The following is a 12711-nucleotide window of genomic DNA, read 5'->3' on the forward strand; positions in this document are numbered from 1 at the left end:
ATTAGATGAAAAACTTGTTGCTTTGGCAACTAAATGAATTAAAATAAGTTTAAGCTGAAGTACTAAAATTACCTAAACTGATATAAAAAGTAGAAATTTAAAACAAATACCTAATAAAAATGACAAAAGCACATAACAAATGTACAAAAACCTGAACTAAAATTAATATAAATAATTCAAAACAATAAAAAGTACTACAATAGTAGGCTATATAAATAATACTAAAATAACACTGGTCGGTAAGTGTTGTTAAATAAAAATATTATATGAATAAAAAATATTAAATAAAAAACTTAAACGAAATTAGAAAGGTTGCTTTGGCAACTATATAAATTAAAATAAGTTTAAGTTGAAATATTTAAACTAAAATTGAAATTAATTAAAAAGCTAAGTAGAAATAGAAAAAAACTAATAAAAACGACAAAAGCAGCTAACAAAATAATTAAAAGTTCAAATAAAATGAAAACTAATAATTAAAAAAAAGCTAATAAATACTGTAATGGTATATAAAAAATACTAAAATAACACTGGTGGTAAGTGTTATTATAAAGCTGAAATATTTGATAAAAAATTTAAATAACTGAAAATTAGATATGTTGCCATGGCAATTAATTGAAGTTAAATAAGTTGTACTAAAACTGAAATAATAATAAATTAAAGCTAAATAGAAACACAAAATAACAAATAGAAATGACAAAAGCACATAACAATGAGTATGATTTAAGCTAAAATGAAAATGAATGAAATAAAAATGAAAGATTCAAAATATTAATAAATACTATGATATTATATATTTTCATATACAGTAGTATGCAAATAATAAAAAAAAAAAACACTATAAGTAATTGTCATTATCACCATGAAGATTGGGTTATATACATTTTGGATTGTTTATTATGCAGCGTTATGTACAAGTGCATTATCTATTGTGTATCAACTGTGCCCTTTTTTATCCTCAGTCGAAAGTAATGACCTACCTTTGTAACTCCTTTAATCTTAATTACTATGAAATTGCCTTGTGATACAAGAGTATACCCTCTTAAAGTTCCTTGGCCTTTCTCTTTTCTCATATTACATCCCTGAGCCTCTGGCCTCTCACTCCAGCACACAGTCAGCTGGCACATGACGGGACGATGCCGCTGAAACATGAAGCTGTGGCTTTTGAGGATCCAATTGAATCTGAAAGACTGGGAGGGGGAGCGGATCAAAAAGTGACAAATTCTGAGAGAGGAGGATGTAGAGAGTAGGACGGAGAAATAATTTGCTCACACTTACGCACAATCCTATTTTCACAGATACTGACAGGATTAAATGGATACAACTGCTTGTAAGTACTAAAAAAATCCTTTAATTTCTATTAGTATATTACAAATGTCTGGATTTTATGTTTTGTTTTTTTAAGACAAGATGCATATATGTAAATTTTGCAAAAAATAAATATTTTTAAAGTGTAATTTGTAGCAATAGTTTTTTTTATGAATGCATGAAATATCTAAATTTAGTTGTAGCAATTAAATGTATTTTTTTTAAAGAAAAACCTGTGAATTTTTGTATGTAATGTATTTTCATAACCCCTATTGTTTAGTTTAGAAAGTGGCAAACTTTTCTTTGTGAAAGTTTAGCCAAGTGGCGTTGGATAGTCATTAAGATTTCATGTGCACTCCACAGTGTGACACTTTACTCCCTGAATGTCTCCGTCAGCTCCTAAAGGAACACAAATGCACTCTAACAAAGACAACAATATGACTTTGTCCATTCTATCTTGAGGCAAAGGAACTTAGGATGGGCAAGTTGGGAATTGTAGTGATTTTGCTCATACTGGAACAAGTATCTGCCATTGCTGGAGGTAAGACAATACTGGCTGTTCCTGTTCTTTGTTTGTACAATGACTCAATTTGTTTCACACTCTAACTTCTATCAGTGTTTTTCTCATGTTAGCCAGCAAAAAAGAGGACCAGAAGGAGGCGATTTTGAAAGAGCTTGTTGAGATCTGGAGGAACGGTGGAAGATGGAACCCACACAGAGCACAACCACCAGCAGAAAGACAGAAAGATCAACAAATTCATTCCATAGTGAGGAGCATTATGGGAGGCCTCAAGTCTCTAGGTGTCCTGCCAAGGAAAAGCAAGAGTCTCCCATCTTTAAACAAAGCCTTCGATAGAAACAGGCTCTCAGGATTCCTGTATAACATCTCCATGTACCTGCAAGAGATGAACGCAGAGTTAGATGATCGGCAGCAACCGTTTGGTGATGACCAGTTTTGGGAGAACCTGCTCTACTCTCTTCTTCAGATGGGAAGGGAAACGTCGCTCGGATTATGGGACGGGAAGAGTCCTCCGCGACCCACTTTCAGGCTTCAGGATTTGTTTCTGTCACTCAGGGGCAGCCCACATTGGGATGGACTTCTGGGTTTGGTGCAAAGCATTTTGACCCTCACTGAACGCCAGCCCCAAAAACCCATCTTGACTTTCATTTCTCAGAACTGGAAGACTATCAGCGCTTTGCTCGAAACTGTTCTTCAAGCTCTGGTCAGTGGGACGTACGGCCAGGCCGTCGCCGGTCTCCAGGGTTTCATCTGTGTCCTGAATGGACGAAATGATTGTGCCTTCAACCTGAGCTGGCTTGAGCAGCTCATTAGCTTTATGGAAACCAGGAACTGGAAACCCATGGTCAGTCTACACCCCGTGAGTGTAGAAAGCAATCAAAGGGATGCCACACTCTCTACAGGACGTTTCAAACCCTTCCTCGTGCCACCTGAGGTGCTTCCTGAGGAGCAGCTATTGTTGAACCAGTCTGGCACTGATTCAGAGAGCCTTGCTTCTATGCAGTCTCTGCTTCTTCAGGCTTTGTCGAGGTCAAGCGCAGGAGAAAGGGCAGTACAGTTCGCGGAGCGTAATCCTGCCCTCCTGCAGGGCTTGGATAACCTCAGACATGGATTTCTGCACAATGTCGGCCGCAGTGTGTATGGTAATCTGAGAAGAAAAGTGTCACATATGACCAAGGCACTGCTGGATGATGTAAGCAGTATGGTGGGCGAACCACAGTACAGTCACCATGGAAGATGTTCTGTAGGCAAGTAGAGTACTGCTACTTTAAACAGACTCTAACCTCCATAACGCATATAATACTTTACCTGTAACATTCATTTCAATTGGAACATCAGGAAAACAAATTTACTGAATTGCAATTCAAAGAAGTTCACCACAAGTAATGCATTCTGTTAAATAAAAAATCTATCATCTATATATCTATCTATCTATCTATCTATCTGTCTATCCATCTATCTATCTATCTATCTATCTATCTGTCTATCTATCTATCTATCATCTGTTGTTCTACTGTTCTATCTGTCAGTCATTCTGTTGTTCCATCCATCCATCCGTTGTTCTATCTATCTATCTGTTGTTCTACTGTTCTATCTGTCTGTCATTCTGTTGTTCCATCCATCCATCCATCCGTTGTTCTATCTATCTATCTATCTATCTATCTATCTATCTTCTCTACAGGACGTTTCAAACCCTTCCTCGTGCCACCTGAGGTGCTTCCTGAGGAGCAGCTATTGTTGAACCAGTCTGGCACTGATTCAGAGAGCCTTGCTTCTATGCAGTCTCTGCTTCTTCAGGCTTTGTCGAGGTCAAGCGCAGGAGAAAGGGCAGTACAGTTCGCGGAGCGTAATCCTGCCCTCCTGCAGGGCTTGGATAACCTCAGACATGGATTTCTGCACAATGTTGGCCGCAGCGTGTATGGTAATCTGAGAAGAAAAGTGTCACATATGACCAAGGCACTGCTGGATGATGTAAGCAGTATGGTGGGCGAACCACAGTACAGTCACCATGGAAGATGTTCTGTAGGCAAGTAGAGTACTGCTACTTTAAACAGACTCTAACCTCCATAACGCATATAATACTTTACCTGTAACATTAATTTCAATTGGAACATCAGGAAAACAAATGAACTGAATTGCAATTCAAAGAAGTTCACCACAAGTAATGCATTCTGTTAAATAAAAAATCTATCATCTATCTATCTATCTATCTATCTATCTATCTGTCTATCCATCTATCTATCTATCTATCTATCTATCTATCTATCTATCTATCTATCTACTGTATCTGTTGTTCTACTGTTCTATCTGTCTGTCATTTTGTTGTTTCCGTCCGTCCATCCATCCATCCATCCATCCATCCATCTTCTGTCTGTAAGGCATATAAGACTTCAAAGTTCGAACTTCAGAGACTTTGCTTATCTAGTTCAAAAGTACAGCCATCTTTTAATTTCCTTTTAATTCTACTTCATTCCCATTTGAATTGCTGTTCTGCATCATATTTTCTACTTAATTTCAAATGAAAAAATTACATGTGATTTTAAAAGGCATCTTCAATTCAATTCTGAATGGCGCATAACCCTGACTGAAATCCCAATGGCATTGCTGGTCATTAACCAGATCTTTGTTAATCTAAATCCTATAGCCTGGATAATCTCCTGTTTCTTTTATGTCGGTAACTGTATACCACTGGTATTATGTGCACAGCTATGCTGTTACATCAAAGCCAATTGTATAATACTGTGGCCGGCTCTCCATTTTCCTCAATTAATCAACAGTGCTTTGCTATCCTCTGTGATTTGTATATAACTATTCACCCAGAACTTTTCCATTCACTTTTGTTTCTTTGTAAAGGTGACCTCAGGCAGTTAATATTGTGGTAAGTGTCATGAGAATTAGCGAGACTTTGAATTATTAAACTATAAGTGCATAGTAAAGATTATTGTATATGAACAGTTTTGTTGTCCTCTTTGTACAGGGGAATTAGACATAACTTGACATGGAACGCTCAAGCGATGGGTTTCAGGTCAGATGGTTTACCTAGCAGGCTGTCTTTGATGACCTGCCCCTCTCCAGAGGAGGAAACAAAGACTTTGAAAGCTCAGCACTCATCCAGAAGACCTAAACTTCACCAGTCCCAGCCAAAAGTCCACGAGCAGAGTGATTCAGACCCCTCACCGTCAGCAGAGATTCTGGAAGCTGCCTGTAATGCCTCTATCCCTGGTCTCACTGGAGTCTCGAATTTTACTGTCTTCCTCTACTGTAATCTTTTCGATGGAGAGAATGGCTCACAGGACCCAGAAGTCAACCATTTTGGGGTAGACCTGCATGTGACTTGCTCCGATGCTGCTTGGTACCTCTCAGCAGCAGAGGAAGATTTTCTTTGGGTTCATGTTTGCAGTGAATTCTTCGCTCACGAGTTTAACAAAACAGTGTGTGCCAACTCTACATTCTGGCTGCAGCATGCACATCAGGTACACAGTTACTTTTAGTTTTAGTTTAGTGTCTATGAATAAAGGGTTAGTTCAACCAAAAATGTATATTCACTCACCAAACCCAAGACTTTGGTTAATCTTCAAAACACAAATTAAGATATTTTTTAATGAAGGTTAAATAGGTTTCTATCTCTCCTTTGAAAGTCCAGGTAACCAAAACTTAAAAGATCCAAAAATCTATTTCAGGCATTTTAAAATGCATCCATAAAAACATTGTGTAATTCAAGATGAAAATATTTAATTTAGGCATTTATTTATACATAGACACACATACATAGAGCACATTATGTATGGTAAACATGGAAGCTCAAATATATGTGCACAATGCATGCGAACCAATTTTTTCAGAATCAGAAAAAAATCTGAATTTGTTTCTAATGCATGATGCACGCACAACCTTCCATATTTACCATATGTGATGCGCTCTATATATGTGTGTTTATATGTGAATTAAAGCTAAATTAAATCTGGTAATCATATAAAATGATTGTATCTCTTCACAAGATTAACCGCTCATGGCGCTCAATCATATGGATTTATTAATGAACTCCTTTATGAACTTTTTGGAACTTCTAAGTTTTAGTTACCTGGACTTTCAAACCTCTTAGGTTTCATAAAACATATCCTAATTTTTGTTTCAAAGATTAACCAAAGTCTTGTGGTTTGGATTGAGGAGGGTGAGTAAACGATGACAGCATTTTCATTTTTGAGTGAACTATTGCTTTAAAGTTTTCTGTATTAGCAATCACCTTGCTGCAAAATTTTTCTCAGGCAGAAGCTACAAAGGATTACCAGTACCTCATCCAGTCAAGTATTGATGACCTCTGTCTTCAACTCTCCAAAGATGTTTCTGGGGGATCTCCTCCAGATGCCACCGAGGATTGCTTAGCACTGCTAAGCAGCAAAACTCTAAACGCCAAGGATTTTAGAAGGTGTTTTCTGCCCAATAACACAGCCCTTATTGCGTCTTTGTGTGGAAATGAGTCATCTCAGATACTCCAAGATGGGAGCTGGGCGGCAGAGTACTGCTCCAAAGTTATCCCTAATCACTCTCATGGGGTCCCCAAAGAGAACTGTGATTACTTGAACTGGAAGGAAGAACATTTTATGAACACCACCACCCTTGAGATTTGCAGCAGTAAAGCAGGTTTGAAGAACTATATTTGCAAAAATGCCACACTGTACCTCACACTGGTTCAAAAGCAACCTTCACTCTTAGACTACTGTTTGAACTCTGAAGAGAAGCAGGGCACCAAGTGTGTCCTCCAGAAGCTGTTTGACATGCTGCCAGCGCCGTATGACTTCAACACCTCTCAACTTTGTGTGAACCCCTTGCCCATTCTACAAGACGGCATTTATAAGATCACTCTATGTGATGGAGCAGTGGATGAACGCACGGGTTGGTTAGCAACGGTGAGCTACGTGCTTCGAGTGTTGGACTTTGTGGTGGGGCTCTCAGCGGGTATGGACGGAGAACGAGAGGTGCGTCAGAGCCTGGGTCAGGCCATTCTTCTGTGCAGCCTCCAGGACAATGCTTCCTTCTGGGCTACTCTACGGCCCGATGCATCAATAAGTGTCCTTCACACTGTTGCCGTCTTCCTGAAGAGAGAGCAAAACTCAACTTTAAAAGAGGATCTTTTAAGCTGTTTCAGTGTATGTCATGCATTTAAAAGTTGCATCGTTTTTCATGTTAGTATTTTATTGTTATGTTACCATGCATTCAGTTCGATGCATTCAGTTTCAAAGGCTTTTCTCCCCAGCAGCCTGTCCTGTGGGATCTCATTCAGAGAGAGGGCAACTCCTCTGCTTTAAGATTTTTAATGCAGGTATAACTTATTCTCACTGATGGCAAATAATCTAGTCAGTTAAACCCAGGGGTTTTCAAACTTTTTGATGCCAAGGAGCCCTAAATATCCCTTTGCAGGGGATACTATTTTTAAAATACTCAATTAAAAATAAAGGTTCTTTATTGGCATTCCTGGTTCTATAAAGAACCTTTAACTTCAATGGAACCTTTCCATTGCACAAAACGTTATTTATAGTGGATTAAGGTTCTTAAGATTATTAAAATGTTCTTCACACTAAGAAAAAAATGGTTCTTTTAAGAAGTGTTCACTGAAAGACTCTTTATGAAAGCCAAACATTGTTGTTCTATGGCATATGCTGTGAAAATTCTCTTTTGGAATCTTTATTTTTAAAAGTGTATAAAGTGTGATATTATAAAGATGACATGATTGTAAAATTATCATTGTGCCAAAATATGATATGGAAGCTATTTATATTTTTATAGTTATTACAATTATCATTATCATTATTATTATGATTATATATATATTTTTAGCCATTATTTTACTTTAGCACCATCTTGCATCTTGTTTGAAAACCCTTGAGTTAAACCCAGAATCCCAACATATAAAATATAGATCGTATCACTTTCCATACTGTAGTTTCTTGAAGTTAGTAGGCAAAAAGTTGATGAGTTAAGCCCTTTCACTCACAGGCATTCCTCGCAAAACTGCACTATTTTGTCAGTACGCATTTGTCAATTTCTAATTCTGACATTTATACACTCCAAGGAATACCTACAGATGCCTAGAGAGAGTATTCGCAGTGTAGTTTTGTCAGCGGAAAAAGATGCTGTGAAAAGATTCCTTTCCCATGTTCATCAGAGTTGGGATCAACTTCAAGTGGAAACTATACAGGTAAATAAAAAAACAATGCTTGTATATCGAATATACAATGCTGACTGATACCGATAAATGAAAAACGGTTTAATGTCATCCAGTAATCAATACAGTACTGATATATAATACATCCCTACTTAGAAGCACATATGCATGTTTAACTGGTGTCATTCACAGGTCTTTCCAAAGGAACTAGAGGCCATGGAAACCATGACAGCTGCTTTCATTCACAAGTTTCCACATGTCACACCAGAGCTTTTCATCGACCTCTCCCAGTTTATACCATACATGTCTGTCGCAGACATTATGACCTTCCCTGCCTCTCTCATGGTCAATGAAAGTGTGTAAGTGGATCATATCGATACTATATTTTATGATTGGTTTAATGTCATCCAGTAATCAATACAGTACTGATATATAATACATCCTTACTTAGAAGCACATATGCATGTTTAACTGGTGTCATTCACAGGTCTCTCCGAAGGAACAAGAGGCCATGGAAACCATGACAGCTGCTTTCATTCACAAGTTTCCACATGTCACACCAGAGCTTTTCATCGACCTCTCCCAGTTTATACCATACATGTCTGTCGCAGACATTATGACCTTCCCTGCCTCTCTCATGGTCAATGAAAGTGTGTAAGTGGATCATATCGATACTATATTTTATGATTTAGCCCAGTGTCCTCCCAATTCAATTATTATGTTCACTCGCTTCAGACTAATGGCCATTAGTGATCACAGCTCTGAGATGAAGTCTCCACAAAAACAAGCCTTCGTAAAACGCCTGTTGCAGTCCAGTGTAGCTGGAGATGTGCCTTCATGGCCTCCTTACTTCCTCAGCTCCATTCTGCCTCTACTTCCACATCTCCCAGTCAGTCACTTTCAGCAGCTCACATCTCAACAAGTGAGTATGTCTCCATCAGGGGATCCTGCTTTTTTATTTTTTCCCATATCGTAAAGTAACGCCTGATTGTTTGACCTACAGCTCACACCCTTAATGGAGATGCTGGGGAACAGCAGTCTGGATGCCACGAGGGGGTGCCATGTACTTCGTACTGTATTTGGCAGGGGGAAGAACCTGACAAGTAACAACATAATGAGGTACAAATTCAAATCATTTGACATTTTTTAATTTATAAACAATACAATAAAAGACACCATGCTTCTCACAACAGGTTAGGAGCTCTCATATGTTACCTGAACTCAGAGGACTTACAACAGCTATTGTCTTCATCAAATCTCTCACCAGTCCTGTGGCAGCAGCTGGCACAATGTGTATCAGAGGGACACGTCAGTGGAAGTGGCAGAGTGAGCCTTGATTTTCTGGATATTGTGCATCGTGTAATAATGTTTCAAGTGTTATTCATGAAGAGTTCTTTTATCTGCAGCTGTCGCATTGGCTTGGGACGGCCCTTAAATCCTTAAATGCCAGTATCTTATCAGCTTCGGCAATGGCCTCGTTACATGGAATGCTGCCACAAATGGGCGCTTCATTTTTGGAGCCGCTGTCCTCAAATGAGTTGTTGCATCTGGTAACTCTGCCGGGTGTGCCAACTTTCCCACCTGCACAGGTATGCACAGTGGAATAAAAGCTTGAATGGTTGAAAGAATGATTGATTAATTGACTCCAAAAGGTGTTTTTTTTCATAGTCATGCCAATAAAGTACCGTTTTTGGTTCCCCAAAGAACCTTTCATGAAAAAGTTCATGTGAAGAACTTTTTAACAATTTGAAGAACCTTTTTTGTACCATGAACACTCTTAAAAATAAAGGTTCTTTATTGGCATCTGTGGTCCCCTGAAGAATCATCCATGGATCTTTTCCATTGGACAAAGATGTTCTTCATGGTTTTTTTTTTAGGAACTGTTTGCTGACAGGTTCTTTGGGGAACCAAAAATGGTTCTTCTATGGTATCACTGCGAAAACCCCCTTTTGGAACCTTTATTTTTAAGAGTGAAGAACCGTTTGTGGAATGGAAGAGTTCGATGGATGTTAAAGGTTCTTCATGGAACCACAGATGCCAATAAAGTACCTTTATTTTTAGGAGTGTGAAGAGATAGATTTTGATAGATCCTCTTCCTGTCAATCCAATTAAACTTTCTGTGGGGTGTGAACAATTCAATTCAAATTCCAAACTATGAACTGCACAGAAGCCAAATTCTTAATTCTGAATTTTCTACTTTTCTATTTCTTTTAATGCAGGCATTCCAGATACTGAACAAAATAGCAGAAGAAACAAATGTAAGCTGTATACCAGTCCAATTACGATGCTTACCTTTAGTGAGTCTTGTGTTCACAGTCTCAATCCTGTTTAGTTCAGTGCCAACACGCTCTGCAGATTGAAGCCATTGTTTCTGGGTCTGGGGCCTTCTTTCTTGAGAAAGCTGGTTGTTCCTGAGTCTGCGCCTGATTGTCTGTGTTGGAGTTTAATGCTGGCTGACCTGCAACCTGCTCATCGAGCAATGGTCCATTTTGCACTCCAACAGGTTTGAACTTCTAGTGCTTGAGCTCTGTACAAAACAGTCACCATTTCCCCATTTTCCATTTGTGTTTATGCATTAGATTTGGTTTGGTCTGTTGGTGTATGATAACACATGCTGATTGTTTGAAGGCTGTGGAACATACGTCTGTAAATATAACACAGCAGTTGCAGTGTCTTCTACCATTCGTCTCCTTGAAGAAATTAATGTCAGATCTGGATGGAGAGACAGTCCTTCATCACATATCTCTGTATAAGCATATGCCATGGTCTCACCAACAGGTACAACCCTAATTTCGTACCTTTGGTTTTTGGAAACTTGCTTTTTCTTAGCGTTGCATATCATGCACAAAACATACAAGTCTTCAGCTAACACTGTCCAAGAACATCAGGCCTTTTTAATATTACATGTATATTTTCACTCAGAAATTGACATTTTAAAGCAACTATAGAAGCACTGAATATTCAGCTCTAGCTCTCTGTACATTACATTCAGTGCCCTGTACTGCTCTTGCCAGACAAAGCCAATCACAAATTCTCTGGTGGATTATGTGTCATGCTTCAAAGCAACCTTTCAGTAAAATAATAATCTGAGTCCCTCAACTGCCATCAAGCAAATTGATCTTAACGTGGTACAATAGCCTCCACGAGGGAATTTGAATTAATAATCACCCACATTAAAGAGACCTTGTCTCAGCCAAAAGTGTATCAGATACAACCTTGAGGGCGATCCAGTTTCTCAGACTCACTTGTTGTATTTGACACAACAGGCTCAAATGCTGTTCAAAATGATTCAGCGGACCGTAAACATCACAAGAGTGTCATTACTGTAAGTGATATCTAGCATTTCTATACTTTATGATTGTTGACTGGTCGGCTAGCCTCATCAGCTACAGTATATTTTGCTTTGGAAATTCATGCTGGTCTTAGTTAGTTGCATCATAGTCTGGGTCTCTAGCACAAATATGCATTGTTTTAATATTTGTATTGTTTTAAAATTGAATAACATTCATACGAAAATGTTTCGTTCTCACTGAAGAGATTTAGGTCGTATTGCTGGTGGCATGAGCTGTGATTGGCTGAAGCTTTGGGCAAATGACTCCGGCTTCTCCGAATTGTTGCAGTTCATCACTAAGTTGCCAGGAGGACTTAGACCTGGTTTGGTAAGAATATGAGAAATCTTTTCAATATACACCTTACCATTAAAAGCCTTTGCTGTCCAAATGTAAAATGCAGAGATGATAATATTTTGATTAAAGGGATAGTTCACACAAAACTGAAAATTCTGTCATTAATTACTCACCCTCATGTCGTTCCAAACACGTAAGACCTTCCTTCACCTTCGCAACACAAATTAAAGGGGTCATATGATGCGATTTCAATTTTTCCTTTCTCTTTGAAGTGATACAAGCTCTTGGTGCATAAAGAAGATCTGTAAAGTTGCAAAGACTAAAGTCTCAAATCCAAAGAGATATTCTTTATATAAAAGTTCAGAGTCAGCCACACCTACCTAAAACGGCTCGTTCGAACACGCCCCCACATGTCTACCTCACTATGTGGGAAGATTTGCATAACGCCACCCAAATGTTCACGCAAAGAAAGAAAGCATAACTTTTATTCTCGCTGTAGTATTGTTGACACTGCAGCCATGTCGTGAAGACGCTGTGTGCTTCGTTGTGAAAGCGAAACTACTTTGTTTGGTCTTCCAAAAGAAGACGATATCCGCTTCGTCATGCCTAGAGCTGATCCGTGCTGGTCGCTGAGGAAATACATCAACTGCACGCTGTGGATCGCCGGATCGGCTTTCACCGTCTTCACCGCTCCTTCGCCGGGACCGCCATTCTCGACCCCGTAGAGGAGAAACAATAATGTACAGTATGTGGAAAATAATGTGTTTTTTTTACTTTAAACCGCATAAACACATTTCATTACACCAAATACACAAAATAATGTTCTTTTTAGCAGCATCATATGACCCCTTTAAGATATTTTTGATGAAATCCGAGAGCTTTCTGACCCTCCATAGACAGAATGAATGGTGGCGGAGACTGACACAGAAGAGAAGAAATAATTGAATAAAGTCGTTATTTTTGTTTTCTTTGCGGACAAAAAGTATTCTCATAGCTTCATAAAATTAAGGTTGAACCCCTGATGTCACATGGATTATTTTACCGATCTCCTTGCTACGTTTCTGGACCTTGATCGTGTTAATTACATTGCTGTCTAT

General features: G+C 38.5%; 2 protein-coding genes across 2 annotated transcripts in view; both read left to right on the top strand.

Moving 5' to 3' along the window:
- Window positions 1-783: 783 nt before the first annotated feature.
- On the top strand, window positions 784-3080 carry LOC107733930 (stereocilin-like). The gene is made up of 3 exons (XM_016545782.1): window positions 784-1327; window positions 1702-1846; window positions 1939-3080. The coding sequence occupies exons 2-3, from the start codon at window positions 1783-1785 to the stop codon at window positions 3078-3080; spliced, it is 1206 nt and encodes a 401-aa protein (XP_016401268.1). The 5' UTR covers window positions 784-1327; window positions 1702-1782.
- A 423-nt stretch (window positions 3081-3503) lies between these two features.
- The window catches only part of LOC107733931 (stereocilin), an 18159-nt gene continuing 8951 nt past the window's right edge, over window positions 3504-12711 (top strand). The window contains exons 1-16 of the mRNA XM_016545783.1: window positions 3504-3851; window positions 4679-4703; window positions 4803-5298; window positions 6091-6972; window positions 7083-7145; window positions 7896-8021; window positions 8476-8642; window positions 8724-8910; window positions 8992-9107; window positions 9182-9314; window positions 9395-9577; window positions 10208-10246; window positions 10321-10491; window positions 10617-10766; window positions 11255-11313; window positions 11524-11647. Coding sequence (XP_016401269.1) covers window positions 3602-3851; window positions 4679-4703; window positions 4803-5298; window positions 6091-6972; window positions 7083-7145; window positions 7896-8021; window positions 8476-8642; window positions 8724-8910; window positions 8992-9107; window positions 9182-9314; window positions 9395-9577; window positions 10208-10246; window positions 10321-10491; window positions 10617-10766; window positions 11255-11313; window positions 11524-11647 — 3171 coding nt within the window. The 5' untranslated portion in view covers window positions 3504-3601. The remainder of the gene's footprint in view (window positions 3852-4678; window positions 4704-4802; window positions 5299-6090; window positions 6973-7082; window positions 7146-7895; window positions 8022-8475; window positions 8643-8723; window positions 8911-8991; window positions 9108-9181; window positions 9315-9394; window positions 9578-10207; window positions 10247-10320; window positions 10492-10616; window positions 10767-11254; window positions 11314-11523; window positions 11648-12711) is intronic.

The sequence above is a fragment of the Sinocyclocheilus rhinocerous genome, unplaced genomic scaffold (genome assembly GCF_001515625.1).
Source record: "Sinocyclocheilus rhinocerous isolate Xijiao unplaced genomic scaffold, SAMN03320098_v1.1 scaffold760, whole genome shotgun sequence".
NCBI classification, from domain to species: Eukaryota; Metazoa; Chordata; class Actinopteri; order Cypriniformes; family Cyprinidae; genus Sinocyclocheilus; species Sinocyclocheilus rhinocerous.

Coding starts and splice junctions, on each gene's coding strand:
- LOC107733930 (XM_016545782.1), top strand. CDS start 1,783: ATGGGCAAGTTGGGAATTGTAGTGATTTTGCTCATACTGGAACAAGTA. Junction 1,847..1,938: donor AGTATCTGCCATTGCTGGAG/GTAAGACAATAC, acceptor TTCTCATGTTAG/CCAGCAAAAAAGAGGACCAG.